Source organism: Chlorocebus sabaeus, chromosome 22, assembly GCF_047675955.1.
Source record: "Chlorocebus sabaeus isolate Y175 chromosome 22, mChlSab1.0.hap1, whole genome shotgun sequence".
In the NCBI taxonomy this organism is placed as follows: Eukaryota; Metazoa; Chordata; class Mammalia; order Primates; family Cercopithecidae; genus Chlorocebus; species Chlorocebus sabaeus.
The window spans coordinates 17,708,673-17,731,130 of record NC_132925.1 but is presented as its reverse complement, the minus strand read 5'-3'; the positions used below and the strand labels follow the sequence as shown (position 1 = coordinate 17,731,130).

Sequence of the window (22,458 nt, the reverse complement as noted above, 5' to 3'; positions counted from 1 at the left end):
ACTTTTGCTTTGTAATCTAATACCATTAGCCAGGTCATCTCTAATAGGGATTCTCTGTCTTGATTAACAGCATCTCCATTTAACCAGTTGTTCAATCTGGAAATGTTAGTGCCATCTTTAAATCCTCCTTCTTCCTTACAATTCATATCCAATTAGTTATTGAATCATAATGAACATATAATGTACAACATATGTTAATTTATGTTATTTCTCTTCCCTCCTCTTTATTCCAACTGTCATTGCCTTAATTAAAGCCATATGACCATTCTGGTTTATTGCAGTAATGCCTAACTGGTCTGTCTGCTGCTAGTCCTCCTGTCCTTCAGACTCTCCTTCCTTTCTTCACACTGTTGTCAACAATACCTTTTTTTTTTTTTTTTGACATGGAGTTTCACTCTTGTTGCCCAGGCTGTAGTTCAATGGCATGATCTCGGTTCACTGCAACCTCTGCCTCCCAAGTTCAAGCGATTCTCCTGCCTCAGCCTCCCAAGTAGCTGGGATTACAGGTGTGTACCACCACATCTGGTTAATTTTTTTTTTTTTTTTTTTTTTGTATTTTTAGTAGAGATGGGGTTTCTCCATATTGGTCAGGCTGGTCTCTAGCTTCTGAATTCAGGTGATCCACCCGCCTTGGCTTCCCAAAGTGCTGGGATAACAGGTGCGAGCCACCACGCCCAGCCCCAATAATATCTTGTAAGACATGCATCTATTTTTGTTATTTCCTGTTTAAATAAATCAGTGTCTGTCTCCTAGTTGCTATACAAAAACCTTCAAATTTCTTGGAGTGCCACTCAGGTACCTTTACAATTATTCCAGGAAAATTGGCCCCTCCATTGCCCTTGGTCCCAAATTTTCATCGATATGCCCATTCACTTTTTTGCATTTCCATGTCTTTTCTTTTTCTTCTTCCTCCATCTGGACTACCTTTCCTCCACTTGTCAGCCTCATAAATTCTCCTAAGATTTGGTTCAAATTTTGACCTTTTGTGAAGCCTTCTTCAAACTCTGCTTTTTGGTACTTCTATCCTTCTTTTTAAGTCTCCCATGACAACACTTAATGTATGGAATTGCAAGGCAGCATGAGCCTTCTACCCTATCAAAGTATAAAGTCTTTAAAGGCAAGAGCTTTACTATTTTAAGTGCTGAATGCCCGTGTTCATTATAAAGTCAAACCTCTGAACAGTAAGTAGTTCTGAGACTTAAAAGAAAACTTGATTATATTATTTGCCATTTAATTGATACCTTCTAAATTCAGAGACTTATTTCTTAATCAAGACATAATCTACAGCTTTTCAAAGGCAGGTTTTAGAGTGTTAATATTCTGGTTACCGAATCTGCTGTTTAAGTCTGGGGTCCAATCTAAATTTTAAACAGTACTGTCCTAGGCCTCTTAGTCTTTATAATCACATAAGACAGAGTCTGCCTGTTAGATTTGATGTAACAAAACTTACATATGCATAAAAATTTCAGTAATCTGCATTTCATCAGTATCTTACATTTAGTTATAAGCTTACCATTTTAAAAAGCAGTTAAAATATTATTTTATTAAATTTCAAGTCTATCTATATAGGCTCACTGCCACAAAGAGTCTAGTAATTTCCCATCATATTTTATTTTTTAGTAGATTGTGTTTGTTGCAATTTTTATAAATATTACATTTTGAATATTTATATAATACTTTTAAACATTATTCTTCAGCATTGGAAATAATGTGCTTAACGGAAAAATTTTATATTCATTGTTCTATAACTTCAAAAGTTGTTTTAAGTTATAAATTTGTAAAGATAAATGAAAATAAAGACCTTGAGAGAAGTGAAAATAATTATGATATTTTCCAATTTAAAAATGGAGTTGAAAATACTACTTTTTCTAAACTGAACAAATTGTTTTCAGAACTGATAGACTTATTTTTATGAAGTTTTTGGTCAAATTAAAAGATCAATAGATACTGCTACACGGCTACTTTATATATCAGACAATGAGAAATTAATTTATTTTCCTTAGAACTATATTTCTTTGTTGAAGAAACTGAAAAAGATCATTGGTAAATTAATAGAGAACATTTCTACAAAGCAAATATAGTAATGCATAAAATATTCCATTCACAATATTAAAGTTGCATTTTATTCTGGAGTAACTGAATACAGCAAAGTTTCAAAACAACTCATAGAGCATGAAATAAAAAGGAACTCACTAATGAAGCTGCATCTTTTAAAATAATGTATAAAGTGAGAAAATGAGAATATAATTAAAATGTTTTGAGTAGCTTTAATGACTTATTTTTCATTGAAACTGACTGCCAAATGAGTTAATGGTGAAGGTTTGTTTAAAAAATAACAGAATATAACTTTACAAATTAGTAGCTTGAAGATAGCACAACAGAGACTTTGAGGCCAAATTCCTCAAAACAATAACCAACAAGATCAATGAAATGACTCGATTTAGGGCAGTCAGAAATATTTACACTATTCATAGGACAAATTGAAGTGATACAATTTGTGGATGACAGTTTGGTTCTAAAGTTTTAAACTTGCATTTCTGCTCAATTTTCTCCAAGCATCATTTAGGAAAAGGTTTAGAGTGTACTTATATATCTCCAAAGAAACCCATATTGTTCATTCTAAGTATGATCAGATCATTCAAAAACATTTGGAAAAAATGTTATTTCATAGTCACTGGTTCCTCACTATTACTGAGTTAGTAATTAATTACACCATTTAGATACACAGAACTCTATTTAAAGAAAATTATTAAACCATCAAAGATACTTCAGCCCATGTTATAACATCCAGTCATGACATGGACGTTAAGCATGATGTTAAAGTCCCAGTACAATGAAAGAAAGAAAACAGTCAAGTATGAAAAGTCTTTGTTTTCTTTTTTGTTGTTGTGGTTATAACCTAGACACCCAAAGCAAATACTTCTCAATTAAATAATGATGTCAAATTAGCAAAGTAATAAATACGAGCAGAAAATTAGGAAGGCAGAAACAGAATTACTCTAATAACATTAAAAACAATAAAAGTAAAGAAACTATGTTAAGAAAGGGTATATAAACTTACAGTTGTCGTATAAGCAGCTTCTGGATCATCTTCCAGCACTCTGGAGAGACCAAAATCAGAAACTTTGCATACTAAGTTGCTATTGACCAATATATTCCGAGCTGCTAGGTCTCGATGAACATAACCCATATCAGAAAGATACTTCATGCCGGACGCAATGCCTCGGAGCATTCCGACCAACTGGATGACTGTGAAGTGGCCATCATGCTTCTGCAAGAGAATCACAATTGTTTAAATTGATTTAATGCAACGTATGCGTGTGTGTATTAAATAAGATCCTTACATTTATTTTATTGGATCAAATGAAGATAAGCATCAAGTTTGGTGATCATTGACTATGTTCATAAGGAAAAGTAAGAATTTGTTTGACATTTAAATAAATGGGAAAATCTAACTGGAAGCAATGAAGGACAACTAAACAAAGGACAGAAGGAAATCAACCAAATTAACTCTCAGAACAAAGTGATTTCAAAAACTGAGGTAATAGGAGTGAACTAAAGTAAAATAAAGTAAGAGCAAAGGCTGCCAAAAAAAGGCTACCAAACAAATAGAATCCACTTTCCATAGTTGTGAGCTTTGAACCAGCTGTACAGCTGGGTCGAAGGGCAGCAAAACCTAGGACTGGATAAAACCTGTGTGATAACTGGAGATACTGTGAAAAACAGTAGTCAGGCCAGGTGACTCAGAAAAAAAAAGTGATGGTATAAACAAGTATAGGAAAGCAGCAGAAGAATGAAAAAAGCACAAGCAAACAGAAAATAAACAGATTTTTCCATTTTTTTCATTATATAGGGAAAATAGAAAAGTTGGCAATTGGCAGAAAAATGAGACCGTTTTAACTCCTGGTTGGAAGGATTAGATTAAATAATGTGGAGAATGAGTCAGGCATGGTGTTAGTATCAATCCCATAAAAGTAATCGATCCCATCTTATTCCCTCTGCCTTGATTTTAAAATAATGTTTTTATTTTAAAGAGTTAAAAAATATCCAATTGTTATCTGAGCAAAATGTATGCACCAACAAGACCAGATACAAATAGTATACAAATAGTACCCTTGAAATTAGAGGAAATAAAAATAAAAATATTTTAAGTTTTAAAAATAATGCATATTATTCTACCTAGTTATTTGGAGATTGTTTTCTTTAATGTAGTTATAGAGAAACATGAAAAATTATTTTTTTATACATCAGGCAACATTTATTTGTGAATGATATTAAAAATGAATAGCAGGAGATTGTAGGGCTATATTACTTTATGCTATACATTAGAAGCACAAATAAGAGAAACTTAAAAACTTTAAAAGTTAAAGCAGTTTTTATGAATACATATATAATTTCAAACCATAGTGCAGCTTCAGGACAAAGATGATCTGACCCTAGCTGTCATGGTGACACAGTCGCCTATACAATGATGATTCATTGTTCAGGTAAATGAATAAGCTTATACGACAAATGAAATAAACTTTGTCTTGCTATATCAACTTACCTGTCTCATAGCTCTCTGATAATATCTCCCAACTCAAGTGCAGAGTAAGGGCAAAAAGCCCTCTCTTAAAAAAACACTCTTACAGCAAGAATATCCATTTAAGCAGGCGCTTCTGTATAATTAATGTATAAAGGATGACCTAGCAAAGAAAATCTTTGGTGTTATTAGCTCTTTATGTTTCGAATCCATCTTCTTAGACAGTACACTATTAGATGAAATCTGCCTCCTCTATCATGTACACTACCTACCACTCTTCTATTAGGAATCTTGAAACCTTTGAGTGGAATTGAAAATATAAGTTCTTTCGGCCTAGAATGAAGTACACTGAAGTTTAAAAGTTGGCTCTTTTACCTATTCAAAAATGGAGTTGCCTCCTATCATAATTCTTGTCAAGTAGAATTTTAAAGTAGCAAGGAATGTTAATGGGGCACCTGAAAACTCGAGAGTCTGTTTCCTTATCTACACGATGGGAACAGAGTTATCTAACTCAGAATTGCAGGGAGAATCACATACAAAGCAGACAGCACAGCTCCTCGCTTAATTTAATAATAGTTACTATTTAATACGTCCTTGTTATTACTGTTATAACGTGTTTTTTTCCAATTTTAATGAGTCAGAAAATTCCCTTCTCACTTTCCTGAAAAATCACTTCTCAATATATGCTCCTACAAATATGAAGAGAAATAGTTACTTAAGACCGGGCTGAAATTTAATGTTCTAACTATGTTGAGTGTGTCACAAAGCACCAATTTGCTTTTTAATACTTTTATTGAAATATAATTAATGTACCATACAATGTATCTTTTAAAGTATACAATTCAGTTTTTATGTTATTCATGGAGTTGTACAGCTATCACCAAAATCAATTCTAGAACTTTTTCATCATCCCCTCTGAAAAGACCCATCCTTACCAGCAATAAGTCCTCACTTCCCCTAACTCCTCCCAGCACCCTGGGCAACCAGTAATCTACTTTCTAGCTCTATCTATTTGTCTGTTCCGGGTATCTCTTGAATGAAGTAACACAATACGTGGTCTTTTGTGACTGTCTTCTTTTACCGAGTATGTTTTCAAGGTTCATCCACCCATAGCGTGTTTCAATAATTTATTCATTTTATTGCTGGATAATTTCTATTCCTTTTGTATATTCATCAGTTGATGGAGTTACTTCTACTTTTTGGCAATTATGCAAGTTATTTTTAAAATTAATCTTAAAATATTTTTGTCACTAACATTTGAAGATTTAGATTAACTGCTTTCGTGTCAATCATCATGGTAATAACGGTTCTAATAATGGTAAGTGGTATCATTTAAAAAACAAGATTTTGGTGTATTAAAAGAATCTAAACTACTTTCCTCATGTTCTTTTATAGGACTATAAATGTGGGATATTTACTTCTAATCCATCGGCCAAGACATTCTCAGGGGTCCATGAGGTTAAAATTATTTTCATAATAGCACTAAGTATATGTTTTTGCATTTTTTCATTAGGTTGATATTTGCACAAATGGTACAAAACTCTGATGGGTAACACTGCAGGAGCCTCATCAGGAATAAAGTCAGTAACACCAAACCAAACTATACTAGTATTCTCATATTCTTCTCTGACACAGGCACTCATAGAAAGATGGAAAGCTAGTTTTTCTTAAGAATGTCCTTGGTGAAGCAGTAAATCTTACGAGTTTCATTAAATCATGATCTTTGATTACACACTCTCAGCATCAATACCTCCGAGGAAGAGAAGAAAGCAGGACTGGGCAGCAGCAGGTTACAGTTCAGTGCCTTCACCCAAAGGCCTTTGTCTATTTTATGGGATGTTCTGGATAACTCCTCAGAGTTGGCTCAAACTGAGGAAAAAAAATACTGGGCCCTGTCCTCCTACATCAATCACTGGATTCAGGCTGCTCGTGTAAAGGGGTCATGGCCTTGGGTGAGGTAGCTTTCTTTAGCCAAGGGCATTCCCTAGAGAGGGATTTGGTTAAGTAAGGGCTACCAGCTTCCCAAACTCTGGAAGCTGTAGGAATAAGGAAGCTGATCCTGTGACCCTCCCAACAAAGTTCCCGCATGCACATCTTTTATAACCCTTCCCAGGGAACGCAACCTGTGTTGTTTTATCTCCCTATCACTGCAATCATCTGTTTATCCACTATCCACACATCTATCCACTGGTCTATCTACTGTTTCTAAAATGTGGGCTTGACGAAAAAAAAAGCTCTAAAAATAGTTCTATATGCTTTTGGGAATGCATATCTTAATTTCTTCCACATTACTGTAGGAGAAAAATAGCTCACATTCATTGAACACTATAAGCCAGTCCCAGACTAAGGTTTTTACAGGTATTATTTTATTTCATTCTCTCAATATTGATGTGATGTAAATGTAGTGATTATCTTCATCTTGTAGATGGTGAAACTGAAGGACAAAAACATCTAATAACCTAATAAGTGGTGGAGTCCGGATTTAAATCCAAGCAATGACAGAGCCTGTATTCTTATCTATTGGAGTTTTTGGAAAAACCAAATTTTACATAATGCTGGGCTAGTTTGGGCAGCATAATTTGGCAAAATAAAGCAATGTATAAAGACCTCTAAGATCATTTAACCAAAAGCAAACAAACAAAAACACTCCAGATAAATCAACAAATGAGGATCTATTCACCTCTGTCTGGCTGAGAGGAATAGCCTCATTTATTCATACATGAGGATAGCACAAATCTGTTTCTCTACAAAGGACACAACTCTCTTATTCAAACAAAATCTATATTCCTTTTTCTGGTCTTCCTCAACATAGCCTTCTCAAGTTTGGTTTAGGACATACTGGTTTCCTTGAATATGGTAGATGGTTAATAAATGGTGACAGAATTAAATAACTTTGGATCCTATCTTGTGGTGCAACGGTTGTTATTGCTATATTGTTCCTATTGTCTCATATAAAACAGACTGTTTTCTTAAAGTAGGACACGGGTATTATCCCCTTTATGTAGCAGTTCTCTTACAGCATCCACTATATTGCCATGCATTGTGTTAGCACCCGATAAATAATAATTCCAATTGAATTGAATTGTTTATGAGGGGAGGAGAAAAATGTGAGAGCACTGAGATTTAATATTTTTGGGCTTCCTACTAAAGATTAATCTAAAAGAAACTATGAATTTTTTTATGACATATGGTCTCTTCCCAGGAAGGCAGATTCAAATGAAAGAGAGTGAATATGGCATATTTATATACTGCATCTCAGAGATTACTAGCTAGAATTCAGTTTGTCTTCATCCTCTTTTTTTTGCTCTCTCAACCTGACTGCTGAGAAACATGGAGTTTATCCTCTAACTGACAGACAGGGTGAGCCTGATTGGAAGGGGTTTCTGAAAGCTGTACATAACAATGCCTGCTGTTTCTAAAAGCTGCAGAGCTCCATCAGACTCTCTCAGACCCCAGAGCACAGCATCCCCCAGATCTGACAGTAAATGACATGTTGCATTGTCTGTGCAGTAACCCCAGCTCTTCACGATGGTTGTCATGGACTGTAGCTACATACACTTCAAGCCTCCCAGTGTCCATTCATCTTAGGCTGAGCTCAAGTACATAGACTGAGGTTAGGACAAACATAGGATCTGAGTGCCAGGCTGTCCTGAAGGCATCACATTACTGTCTAACAAGGTTTTCTGTGAAAACACAAATCTTACCCTTTGACTTGCTTTAAACACTTCAATGATTTTCAATGACAGAATAAAGTGCAGTGTCTTAGTCATGAATACAAAGACCTGACCCTTGCTCATATCTTTAGTTGCATACCCTTATTCTGCTTTATTTTATTTTATTTTTGTATGTGCTCTATTCACCCCTACAACATGTTGTTTTATATCTAACGTGCTTTATTTATACAGTTCCCTCTTCCAGGAAGGTCATTCTAGTCTTTGTCATCTGAGTTTTTCTGTGACATGTATTATCTCTTCCGGGAGGTCCTTGCTGAATCCTCAAGTTTATTCCTTCTAACAACACTCCCTGAGTATCGTATGGGCCAGTTACTATAGTTCTAGGTGCTAGGAGTCAATGTGGGAAGCAAAACAGGGTGATTTGAGAGCGATAGAGAGAGAAACTTAGTCCAACTTGGGTTTGTCTCTAAAACAGATCTCAAACCTCGGCTAAAATCAAATATGTATGTGTTCATCTCTCCCACTGGATTGAACATGATTTTGAGGACAATGAGCATACTTTGTCTTGTTCACCCTTGTAATCCCAGGGCCTAGCACCTTGCCTGAAACACAGTGGATATTTACTAGATATTCACTAAATTGAACTAAACTGAATTCATTTATTTTTCTCTTAAAGGAGTGAAGCGTTTCAAACTTTCAGTATGTGGTAAGATATTTTCTAGAAGTATTTTTAATGGAAAGTCATATTTACTGTAGTGGATTCTCTGCAAAGATCATGAATGAACAAGAAGTACTGAAGTGTTGACTACACTTGCAGCCACTCCATTTTTGAGGGCAAGACTCTGATTATGACTACTACCAAATTTTTATATTTTTGCTGAAGAGTGAGGAAAAGGGAACTAAATATCTTATACAGATACCTGCTATATTTCTTTCTAGATCTTCAATGGAGAATCATTGATGTCAAGCCCACCAACCAAATAGCTTAGAAACTGTCAAAGATCTATGGACCGTAATATAAATCACTGCCCTCAAACTTTCTTGCTGAAAAATGTGCATTATTAAAGCAGATAACTCTGGTGATTCAGTGCCCTAAAAAGGTTAAATATGACGGCAGATGACACTATAACCAGTAGATGACAAGCTGCTATTCTTGAGAAGAATTAACAAAAATTGCATGTCACTGATTCTATAAACATTTAGAGGATACACTTCATAATGTGGTGTCACGGGTACCTACAATAAACAAATTTCACAGATTCCTCACAAATCTGATTCAATAAACACTATTGGATAGTGACAATTTAAGCTAAAAAAATGAAGTAATGGAAATTTGGTTCATATGTATATCAAAAGCCTTTTTGGTTCACTAACTATGAATTATAAGAAATGACACTAGCCTTTCAAAACAAAATGACAAAAATAGGAGGCTAAGTGGAAGCCTTGTAAAATTATTAATTCCAAACCTTTGACTTGAGTTATAAAATGGCTGCACAGGACATTTACCTTACTAGATGGTTTATAAAAGACCAAGGTACGCAAACACTGGACACTTTAAGCCTGTTGTTCTGGTTTTTGTGTTGCTAGAGGTCATTCTCAAAAAAACTGGATGTCAGAAATGCACGGAGTTCATGAGAGACAAACGATGGGCATCTCTGAAGAGCCAGAACAACACAGAGGATCTGACTTCTGGGGTTCAGATTGTCCTTTGGCACAAAAATATCTTCACCCATATTATCTGCATGTTTCCACTTATTTTTGTTTTGCTCTCTGAAATTCCTCTATTAAAATATTTGTGGAGTTTACAAATGCAGGAAAAGATGAAAAATCATCTGGAGGAATTAGAATAATATTTGTGAGTCACATACTCGCATAAATCAATCTAACCTTATATCCAGCTAAGATTTGTGCCAATGAGAAAATGGAAACTGAGATTAAGATGGGATGAGACTCCAGGTTACGGGTGATTTTATAAGGTGGAAAAAGACCTAAACTCAGGCAAGAGGGGATGAAGAAGTGCTACCACATGTGAATTCTTATAATAAAAGTTTTATCTTTGAGGATGTGGAAGGAAGACATGAAGAAATAGGTAGATGACACAGAAAAATTGCCTTAAAAATTTTGCCCAGGGCAAGTCATGTAGAGGGAAGGAAAACACACTTTCCACATTTTGAAGGAGACTTCCAGGCCTCTTTCCTATTGGACGTTTCATCTTTCAGCTGTGGTCTGTGTTAAAGAGGCTTCTATAAGTCTGCCTAGGGACTTTAGCAATGTCTTTAAAAGAAGTATTTATGGAAAATGCATTTTGAGTTCTGAACAATTGATTTATAAATGACTTCGCAGAAAACAGTCCTTACTCCTATAACTTAAGTTTAAAGCTAAATTTCAGTTTTTATATGTTTCTAAATCAAAAAGGTGACTATACTATGACTTTTTAAAATGATGTTGAATTTGAAAAAGAAATGTTTGGGATTATTTATAGATTTGAAGACACGAAATCACTCTTTTTTTTTTAATAACCACCAAATAAATAAGTAACTATCTCCTTTTTATTGAAAATTGTCTTGATTCTTGTGGTCTCCCCAGTTGAAAATCTTATTAGACTTTAACTTAAAAAAGCCTTCAAAACTCTTTCTCTTGTAGTAATCATATATTTTGAACTTAAGCTAGGCACAGTTATCTTTTTAGTTGTAGTTGAGAGAGGCCACAAAGAGTAAAATCAGTAATTTCAATAACAAGAAAACTAAAAATGTCATCTCTAATACATTAAAAACCTAGGAAGAACATAAGTAGATATGGATTTGTGAAACATGGTGTTTGGATTTCAAAATTACATGTTAAGAGCTAAAAATGAATCTGAATGTAATACAGCTTTAGCTTACAAAGGTTACTACTGAATTTGCTTTGTTAAAAATAACTTCTGCTTAGGTTTACATGAAAGTAATATATACTAGTTACTGTGTGCTACATTTATACAAACTCAAAATTAAATTTATTATTTGGGGCAGGGTGTCACAGAGTGCCATCATCTTGATGAAGTATCATTAGAGTATATCAGAATAATCCAGGGAAGTTTTTGCAGAATACATATGTGTGTGTCTGCATATTTATCTGTAAAGTCTCTCGAAGATGGTGATTCTGGTTATTGGGCATGGTTGAGAATCATAAATTTAGGGTTTAATATTCAGTTCTGTAAATCCAGTATCTCATAAATGATCCAAACACAGAGATAGGAGTGACCATAGAGGAGTTCAGGAAAAATACATAGAATTTCTTTATATATAAGTATAATTTTAAATTATGTACAATCAAAAGATCAATGTCAAGTTTCATATGCAAAAGAAGAATGAGAATTATAAATTACAATTTCATGGTATCAGTTAATACAACGTTTAAAGAGGTATATTCATGCTATTGAATATTGCTGCTCAAACTCCTAATTTACAAAAAAAAGTTCACTCATCCATACCATATGCTTGGTTCTAAGCACACCATGCTCTCATATATGTGCATGTCTGATGTCACATTATTTGTAGAATAGTATTTAGCATTAAGTTAGCTCAGGTGTAGTAAATAACATTCTACTGCATGAAGTTTAACCTATTTTTCTCTTAAAAATGTAATTAAGGTGTGTTTCAACTATAATTTTTATGGCTTAAAAACAGTTGGTCAGGCATGTTGGCTCACATCTCTAATCCCAGCATTTTGGGAGGCTGAAACAGGAGGATCATTTGAGACCAGGAGATTGAGACGAGCCTGGGCAACAGAGTAAGACCCTATCCCTACAAAAATAAAAAATTAACTGGCATGGTGGTGCATGTCTATAGTCCAGCTATTCAAGAAGCTGAGTTGGGAGAATCTCGAGCTCAGGAGTTTGAGGTCACGGTGAACTATGATCACGTCACTACACTCCAGCTTGGGCGACAAAGTTTCCAAATAAATAAATTAACAAACAAACAAACAAACAAACAGTTATTGGTGGGTAAGTGCAATTTTCTTCTTTTCCACTGCTGAATATAAAATGAGTGTTATTTAGATTAATTTCACTCTTCTACCTCAGCACAAATATAATCACATGCACACAATTTACAAGAAAAGTGTGCTAATAAAATACAGCTCTCATTATTAATAAATAATTAGTATAAGGTAAAATGCCATCTTTACTAGATTTATAATTTGAGTACATAAATATTTAAAAGATCTCTTTAAATTTTAAATTAATATTTGCTTTGCATTTGCTTAAGGAAATTCTTCAAATGTCTCACATTGCTTTTGAAATGCTGACATGCACTTATATATGTTATTTCAATACTCATATTCCTGAGATATATCTACAGTTTTTAATGATGAAAATTGAAACTATTTTTAGCCACCTGAAAAAACAGATCAGGAAGTTACAATTTTATGACTTTTAGTGATATCTTCTGAAATAAAATATAATAATAGATGTCATTATGAATACCTGATTATGTGGTAGATACTGTTCTAGGAGTTTTATGTCTATTAGCCATTTAATACTATAGTGCAATAACCTTAGGAAACAGTTATTGCCTATCATTGAACTTATTTTGTAGGTAAAAGTTGTCCTTGATTTTCTCTTTCTTTTATACACTTTATCCAATCCATCAGCAAATCCTATTGGCTCTACTTTCAACATATATTATAGACTTCGACCATTTCCCTTAAACTCCACTGCAACGATCCTAGTTTAAAGCATCATTATCTCTTACCTGGATTATGGCAAAAGCCTTCTAATCTCCCTGCATTTATTTGTGCCTCACTGTAGTCTCTTCTCAATACAGCAACGAGTGATCCTTATAAAATATATAGTCATTAGGTCATCATGCTATGCCTCTATTCCAAAGACTACAGTGGCTTCCCATATTACTCAGAGAAAAGTCAAAGTCATTACAATGGCCTACTATGCCTGATTTCAGTAGTTTTCCAACTTGGCTGCATATTGGACTCAACTGGGAGAACTTTTGACAAATATTGATGCATATGTCCCATCCCAAGAGATTTTGATTTCGTTGGTCTGGGGTAAAGCCTGGAACTTGAGAATTTTAAAAGGTCTTTAAATTTAAATTATTATAATATATAGCCAAATATAAGAATCATTGTTCTCCAAGAGATGTTTCCCTTTCTGTCTCCATCTGCTCTGACTTCATCTTTTACCATCCTTCTCCTTACGTACTCCTCTCAAGCCATAATGATAGGGTGACTATATATTTTATTATTCTAACTGCAGAGTAAAAGGCTCATGCTAGTAATTATAGAGGGACAACATGCATAATTTGGCATTGTTTTAGGAAAAACAGGCATATGTTCATCAAGCATAAATACTTATTTGCAGTTCTATAGAAATAACATTCTCCTACTTCAGAGAATTGGCACTTGCTATTACTATTCCCTGGAATATTTTCCCTGAGGTATCCACTCTATTTGCTCCCTTACCATCTTCTAATCTTTACTCAAATTCCATGTTTCAGTAAGACCTTCTCTTCCACTCAATTTAATCCTGAAACCCACTCTCAACTCCACTTGCCTTTTCCCTGTTTTATTTTTCTCCACAGCAATAACACCATCTGATGTACCATATATTTTGCTGAATTCTTATTTCCCTACCCACTCAAATTTTTATTTCTCTTTTGCTTACTTCTGTATTCCAGGATCCAGAAAAGTACCTGGCCTACTGTAGTCTGTCAATGCATATTTGCATAACAAATGAATAAATGATTTATCAGCTGTTTGACATTGGGCAAGTCACCTAACTTGCTTTGCCTCAGTTTGGTCATTTGTAAAATGAAGATAGTGGTGATAACTACTTCACAGTGCTGCTGTGAACAATAAGTGAGCTAATGCATGGGACTGGAATAATGCCTGACTCATAGAAAGCACATGTAAATGTTAGTTACATTAGCTTATTAAGTATATTAATCTCATCTTTACTTCAGCCACAGACTCCCAAATGGACATCTGGAAGTTGTCATTTCTGAAACTGTCTCACTTCAGAAATCTTAAACATCAACGTAGTGTTATATTGGTAAACCTGCTCTCTAGAGAAAAATAAGACAGAAAGCCCTGATTTGTAGCATTTGCCAATTCCTGTGGTGTAAATACTCCCATCATAGCAAATTTTAAGCTACTAACAGTTTATCAGCCAGTTCTTGCAAACTGATAAGATCTGGCTCTAGAACACTACTGTCAGTACCCTACTTTCTGGCCACATTGTTCTTTCCCTTCCTCTCTTACCCTCATACAAAACTATACTTTCTCGTCTCTGCAATAAATACTTCTAGCCCATATAATTTTGATTATTTCTAGTCTATTAGACTCTTCATTTCCTTCTTCATCTAGCATGGACTCACTCTCTGTTACCTGAATGATCCCTTCACCACCATCCTCAGTTGCCTTTTGACATCCTTGTTTTTCTTTTGTACATGCTCTACAAACCATAGTTTCTATTATCTTCACCCTCACATTTGGGGAGGTGAGTGTTCACGTAGAAAATCACAGAAGCGTGCACATAACTGTCATAACACATTTATGTTCTTCAGCATCATCTGAATGTTCAGCAATGATTAGTTAGTTATTTTTCTCCAGGACCAAGATGAGGACTGGCAAGTTTGGGGAAAAATGTATACAACTAGCACATATAATTGGGCCAACAGGCCAAAAGATCATCTCTCCTGGATACTTACACTGCATACCATTAATAACTTTGATAAAGATTTTTGGTTGATTGCACCTGCTAGGGTCTTGAAAAAACAGTCTCTGGAGTAGAACTTGCTCTTCATGGTCCAGCACTTCCATAATCTGCTACTTTTGTTTTTAATTTCAATAATTATTCCAAACATTCACCTTAAAGGAAAGTTTGTCCTCAAATTCCCATAAAAACTCTTCTACTACTTTGTGTAGAAATGAAATAGAATCAGGCATCATTTCCTTCAATTTATGCATGTTCCTCATAAAGCTATCTAGATCTGCAACACTCCAGTCTTGGGAGATGCGGAGGCTTCTGCTCTTCAAAGTCAATCCTCCACCAGGTTCCTTGATTTTATACCTTTTCATCTCCTGAAATCTTTTGTCTTATCAATTTTTTTAATTCCCCCAATCTTCTTTTTCAGTGTATGCATAGTCCAAATTGTCATCTATTTTAAAAATACCCTTGATTTTAAGATACAACAATTACAAACATTAATGTAACAAACAACAGACCATCAAAAGATATGCAACAAAAACTGATAGAATTGATAGAATTGAAGGGAGAAGCAGATAGACAAACATTTCAAAATCCCACTCTGAAAAATGGACAGAATAACCAGAGAGAAGATAAGAATATAAAGGACTTGAATGACACAATAAACCAACTAGATCTAACATAAGCAAACACTATACCCAAGAAAAAGAGAACAAAATTTCATATGGAATGTCTTCTTTGATAAGCCATACATTAGACAATAAATTTAAATATCAAGAGATTTCAAATAGTAGATTTCATACAAAGTATGTTCTCTGACTACAACAGATAAAGAAGTAAATAATAGAAGAAAAATATAAAAGTCCATAAATTTGTGTACAGACAATAAACTTTCAAACAACCAATGGATCAAAGAAGAAATCACAAAGAAAATTAGAAAATACTTAGTGACTACTGAAAATGAAAGTGTCTCATACTACAATTTGTAGGACACACATCCAAAGCAGAGATAAGGAGGAAATTTGTAGCTATAAATGTCTGTATTAAAAGAAAGAGGAATATCTCAAAACAACAACCTACCTTAACAACGTAAGGAACAAGAGAAGAACAAACTAAACCCAACGGTAACAAAAAGAAGGAAACAAAAATAAGAACAAAGATAAATAAAATAGATAATAGAAAAACCATATGGAAAATCCACAAAACCAAAAGTTGGTTCTTCCAAAAGAACAATAAAAGTAACAAACTTTTATCTAGATTGATCAAGAAAATAAAGAGAAGACAGAAATTACTAAAACCACAATGAAGGTGTGATATTACTACCAATTCTACAGAAGTAAAAAGGATTATAACAGTACTATAAATGATGGTATGTGAATAATTAGATAACCTGGATAAAATGGAAAAATTCCTAGGAACACAAAACCTATCAAGACTAGATGATGAAGAAATAAAAAAACCTGAATAGACCTATAACTATTAAGAAGATTAAATTAGTAATAAAACAACTCTTGATGAAGAAACTCCCTGGACCTGATGATGATGGCTTTATTGGTGAGGTCTACCAAACATTTAAAGAATGAATACAAATCCTCCTCAAACTTCATCCAAAAAACTGAAGAGGAGAGAGACATTTTGATTCATTCCACAAACATTACCTTGATACTAAAGCCAGACAAAGACACTACAAAAAACCCCTACATTACTATAGACCAATATCCCTTAACCATTCATGAAAAAATCCTCAACAAAATACTAGCAAATGGAATTCAGCAGCATATTAAAAGTATTATACACCACGGCCAAATGGAATTAATTCACTGAATGTAAGGATGGTTCAAATATGAAACTCAATCAATGTAACACACCGTATTAACTGAAAGAAGGGGGGAAAGTCCCCCACAATGATCTAAATTGGTGAAGAAGAAAACATTTGACAAAATTCATCACCGTTTCATGATAAAAACACTCAACATGCTAGGACTAAAAGAAAATTAGTTTGACATAATAAATGCTATGTGTATGTATATATAACCCATAGTAAACATTATACTCGACAGTTACAAATTGAAAGTTTTTCCTCTAAGATAATGAACAGGGCCAGGATGGCACTTTCACCACTTTGATTCAACGTAAGTATCAGAATTCCAATAACATTTTTTTTTTGGCAGAAACACAGAAGTCCGCCCTAGAATTCACATTCACATTGTATTTCAAGGGACCTTAAATTCCAATAAAGAGGAGCAAAGCTGGAGGATTCACATTTCTTGATTTCAAAACTTAGTATAAAGCTACAATAATCAAAATATTTTGGTATTTGCATAAAGACACACATATTGACCAATGGAGTAGAGCCCAGAAATAAACCTTTTCATGTATGATTGTTATGGCTTGAATGTATGTGTCCTTTCCAAATTCATATGCTGGAATCTAATACCTAATGTGATAGTATTAAGAGTGGGGCTTTTGGTAAATTATTAAGTCATGAACACTCAATCCTCATGAATGGGATTAGTGCTATTGTAACAGAGGTTGAAAGGAGCATCCTAGTCCCTTTTTGTCCTTTTTGCTCTTCTGCTCTTCCACCATGTGAGGATACAGCTTTTGTCCCTTCTGTCATGTGAGAATACAGCAAGAAAATGTCATCTTGGAAGCAGAGAGTAAGCCATTACCCTTGGTCTTGGACTTCTCAGCTTCCAGAACTGTGAGAAATAACTTTCTATTATTTATTACATATCCAATCTGTGTTATATTGTTATACAAGCAGGAATGGACTAATAACAGTGGTCAAATAATTTTTGATAAGGGTGCCAAGATTATTAAGTTGGGAAAGTACAGTCTTTTCAATAAATTCAATAAATGAATATCAACATGCAAAATAATGAAGTTAAATATTTACCTAAAACATATGCAAAAATTAACTCAAAATGCATCAAAGACCTAAATGTAAGACCTCAAATTATAAAACTCTTAGAAGAAAACAGTGCAAAAGCTTCATGACATTAGATTTGGCAATGATTTCTTAAATACGATACCAAAGCCACAGGCAACAAAAGGAAAAACTGACAAACTGGGCCACATGAAACTTAAAAAACCTTTGTGCATCAAAAAACACTCTCTGCAGAGTACAAAGCTAACTCACAGAATGGGAGAAAGTGCTTGTAAATCATGTATCTCCTAAGGGAATAATATCCATCCTATATAGAGAACTCCTAAAATTCAACAACAACAAAAAAATCAAGCAACCTGATTCAAAAATGGAAAACGGACTTGAACAGATACTTCCACAAAGTAGATATACAAATAGCCAATAACATTGAAAAGATCCTGAAAACCACAAATCATTACAGAAATTAAAACTTCATTGAGACACCACTTCACATCCATCAGGACGGCCATTATAACAATAAACAAAACAAACAAAAACGTCAGAAAATAACATGTGTTAGTGAGAATACTGAGAAATTGAAACCCTTGTACTCTGTTGGTAGGAATGTAAAATGACATGGCCACTACAGAAAACAGTATGGAGGTTCCCCTAAAAGTTAAAAATAGAATTAAAATATTATCCAGTAATCCCACTTATGGATGTATACTCAAATGAATGGAAAGTAGGGTGTCAAAGTGCATCTATTCTCATAATAGCATTCTTCGCAATAGCTAAAACATGAAAGCAACCCAAGTATCCATCAAGAGACGAATGGATAAGCAAAATGTGGCATGTACATACAATGGAATATCATTTATCTTTAAAAAGGAAGGAGATTCTGACATACACTTCAACATGACTGAACTTTGAGGACATTATGCTAAGTGAAATAAGCCAATCACAAAAGACAAATACTATATGATTTCACTTAAATGAGATACTAAGAGTAGCCAAACTCATAGAGACAGGCAGTGGAATGCTGTTTGCCAGGAGAAGGGGGGAGTTTAATGATTTTAAAGAAGTGGGAAAGTTTAATTACTTAATGAGTGCAGCATTTCAGTTTTGCCAGATAAATAGAGTTCTGCAGACGGATACTGGTGATATTTGCAACAATGATATGAATGTACTAAATACCACTGAACTGTGCACTTCAAAATGGTTGAGATGGTAAATAAATTTTATGTTATGTGCATTTTATCAAAATAAAAAATTTGAAAATAAATCCTTGATTTTTCTTACATTTTGGTCTACTAGCATACTAGCATTTGATTTATTACTTGCCTTGACATCTCACCCACCTGTTCCCAAAGGAATCATCTTCACCTACAAATTCCTGTTAGTTGTTCATTCTCATTTTTGCTCTCTGCAGTCTGGCTTCTGCCTGAGACCAAGCCATTGAAAATGCTCTTGTTGAGATCACTGAGTCCCTGTTATGTGCTAAATCCTATAGATGTTTGTTTCTGTCTTTCGGAATTCCTCTCCTGAATTTTTCACAATTGGTTATGTGCTCCTGACTTAAAAACTGTGTTCCTTTGGGTTTGGGGACTTTATGGTTTTCTCTCTCCCTCCTTGTTCCTCTTTGCCCACTCTTGCCTAGTTACCTTTGGGAATTCCATCCATGCAGCCTCTCAGATTGGTATGGCACAAAGTTCCACCCTGGTTCAACGTTCTTCTTAGGAAATATCATAGTTTGCATTTAGTAACTACCTTTATGCTACTAAGTCTCAGATGTTCAATTTTAGCCAATATTTTTCCACTGAGCATAAGATTTGTATTTTAAATTGCTGTCTGGACATCTCCTTTTTTAAAAAACATTTCAAAACTTTTAAGTTCAGGGGTACATGTGCAGGATGTGCAGGTTTCTTAAATGGTTGTGTCATGGGGGTTTGTTGTACAGATTTCACCCTTCAGGTATTAAGTCTAGCATCCATTAGTTATTTTTCCTGATCCTCTCCCTCCTCCCACCTTCCACTCTCTGAGAGGCTCCAGTGTGTGTTGTTCCCTTCTATGTGTTGTCCATGTGTTCTCATCATTTAGTTCTCACTCATAAATGACAACATGCAGTGCTTGGTTTCTGTTCCTGTGTTAGTTTGCTAAAGATAACGTCCTCTAGTTCCATCCACGTGCCTGCAAAGGACATGATCTCATTATTTTCCATGACTGCATAGTATTCCACAGTGTATATGTACCATATTTTCTTTATCCAGTCTATCATTGATGCGCATTTGGGTTGATTCGATGTCTTTGCAATTTTGAATAGTGCTGCAATGAATATATGTGTCCGTGTGTGTGTATAATAGAACAATTTCTATTCCTTTGGGTATATACTGAGTAATGGGATTGTTGGGTCAAATGTTATTTCTGTCTTTAGGTCTCTGTGGAATCGCCACAGTGTCTTTTACAATGGTTGAATTAATTTACACTGCTGCCAACAGTGTATAGCCATTCATTTTTCTCCACAACCTTTCCAGCATCTATTATTTTTTGACTTTTTAGTAATAGCCATTCTGACTGGTGTGAGATGGTAACTCATTGTGGTTTTGATTTGCATTTCTCTAATGATCAGTGATGCTGAGTTTTTTTCATATATTTCTTGGCCACATGTATGTCTCCTTTTACATGTCTGTCTGTTCATGTCCTTTGTCCAGTTTTTAATGGGGTTGTCTGCTTTTTCCTTGTAAATGTGTTTAAGTTCCTTATATATGCTGGATATTAGACCTCTGTCAGAGGCATAGTTTGCAGAAGTTTTCTCCCATTCTGTAGGTTGTCTATTTACTCTGTTAATAGTTTCTTTTGCTATGTACAAGCTCTTTAGTTTGATTAGATTCTATTTGTCAATTTTTGCTTTTGTTGCAATTATTTTGGTGACTTCATCATAAAATTTTTGGCTGTGCCTATCTCCTGAAAGGAATTACCTAGGTTGTCTTCCAAGGTTTTTGTAGCTTTAGGTTTTACACTTAACTCTTTAATCCATCTTAAGTTAATTTCTGTATATGGTGTAAGAAAAGGGTCCAGTTTCAATTTTCTGCATATGGCTACCCAGTTATACCAGTACCCTTTATTGAATAAAGAATCTTTTCCTCATTGCTTGTTTTTGTCAGGTTTATCAAAGATTAGATAGCTGTAGGTGTGTGTGTAGTCTTATTTGTGGATTTTCTCTTCTGTTCCACTGGTCTATGTGTCTGTTCTTGTACCAGTACCATGCTGTTTTGCTTACTGTAGTCCTGTAGTATAGTTTGAAGTTGAGCAGCATGATGCCTCCAACTTTGTTCTTTTTGCTTAGGATTACCTTGACTACTTGGGTTCTTTGTTGGTTCCATATGAATGTTAAAATAGTTCTTTCTGGTTCGTGAAGAATGTCAATGGTAGTTTTATGGAAATAGCTTTGAATCTATAAATTGCTTTGGTCAGTATGGCCATTTTAACAATAGTGATTTTTCCTTTCCATCAGCATGGATAGTTTTTCCACTTGTTTGTGTCATCGCTGATTCCTTTGAGTAGTGGTTTATAGTTTTCCTTTTAGAGATCTTTCACTTCCCTTGTTAGATGTATTCCTAGTTGTTTTATTCTTTTTGTGGCAATTGTGAATTTGGCTCTTTTGTGATTTGGCTATTGGCCAGGCTGTTGTTGGTGTATAGGAATGCTCGCATTTTTTTCCACATTGATTTTGTATCCTGAGAGTTTGCTGAAGTTGCTTATCAGCTTAAGAAGCTTTTGGGCTCAGACAATGGGCTTTTGTAGATATAGGATCATGCAATCTACAAACAGGGGTAAATTTGACTTCCTTTCTTCCTATTTGGATCTCGCCCCTTTTTTTCCTATTGTCTGATTGCTCTGGACAAAATTTCCCATACTATGTTGAATAGGAGTGGTGAGATAGGACACCCTTGTCTTGTACCCCTTTTTTCAAGGGGAATGTTTCCAGTTTTTGCCCATTCAGTATGATGTTTGCTGTCAGTTTGTCATAAATGGCTCTTATTATTTTGAGGCATATTGCTTCAACACCTAGTTTATTGAGAGTTTTTAACGTGAAGGGATGTTGAATTTCATCAAAAGCCTTTTCTGCATCTATTGAGATAATCATGTGGGTTTTGTTTTTAGTTCTGTTTATGTTATGAATCACATTTATTGATTTACATATGTTAAGCCAACTTGCATCCTGGGGATGATCACCACTACTTGATCATGGTGGATCAGCTCTTTGATGTGCTGCTGGATTCAGTTTGCCAGTATTTTGTTGAGGATTTTTGCATTGATGTTTAGCAAGGATATTGGCCTGAAGTTTTCTTTTCTGTTGTATCTCTGCCAGGTTTTGGTATCAGGAAGATGCTGCCCTCATAGAATGAGTTATGGCAGAGTCCTTCCTTTTCAATTTTTTAGAATAGTTTCAGCAGGAATGGTACCAACTTTACTTAGTACATCTGGTAGAATTCAGCTGTGAATCCATCTGGTCCTGGGCTTTTGGGGTTGGAAAGCTATTTATTATTGCCTCAATTTCAGAACGTGTTATTGGTCTGTTAAGGGATTCAATTTCTTCCTGGTTCAGTCTTGGGTGGATGTATGTGTCCAGGAATTTATCAATTTCTTCTAGATTATCTAATTTATGTGAACAGAAGTGTTTGTAGTATTCTCT

The 22,458-nt window shown here is 34.6% G+C and overlaps 1 protein-coding gene across 3 annotated transcripts in view; it reads right to left on the bottom strand.

The window, feature by feature from the left end:
- The window catches only part of EPHA6 (EPH receptor A6), a 954,858-nt gene that overhangs the window by 108,052 nt on the left and 824,348 nt on the right, over positions 1 to 22,458 (bottom strand). For all 3 annotated transcript variants that reach the window (XM_007986130.3, XM_073009668.1, XM_073009669.1), the window contains one exon: positions 3,062 to 3,271. In XM_007986130.3, the coding sequence (XP_007984321.1) occupies positions 3,062 to 3,271 (210 nt within the window). The remainder of the gene's footprint in view (positions 1 to 3,061; positions 3,272 to 22,458) is intronic.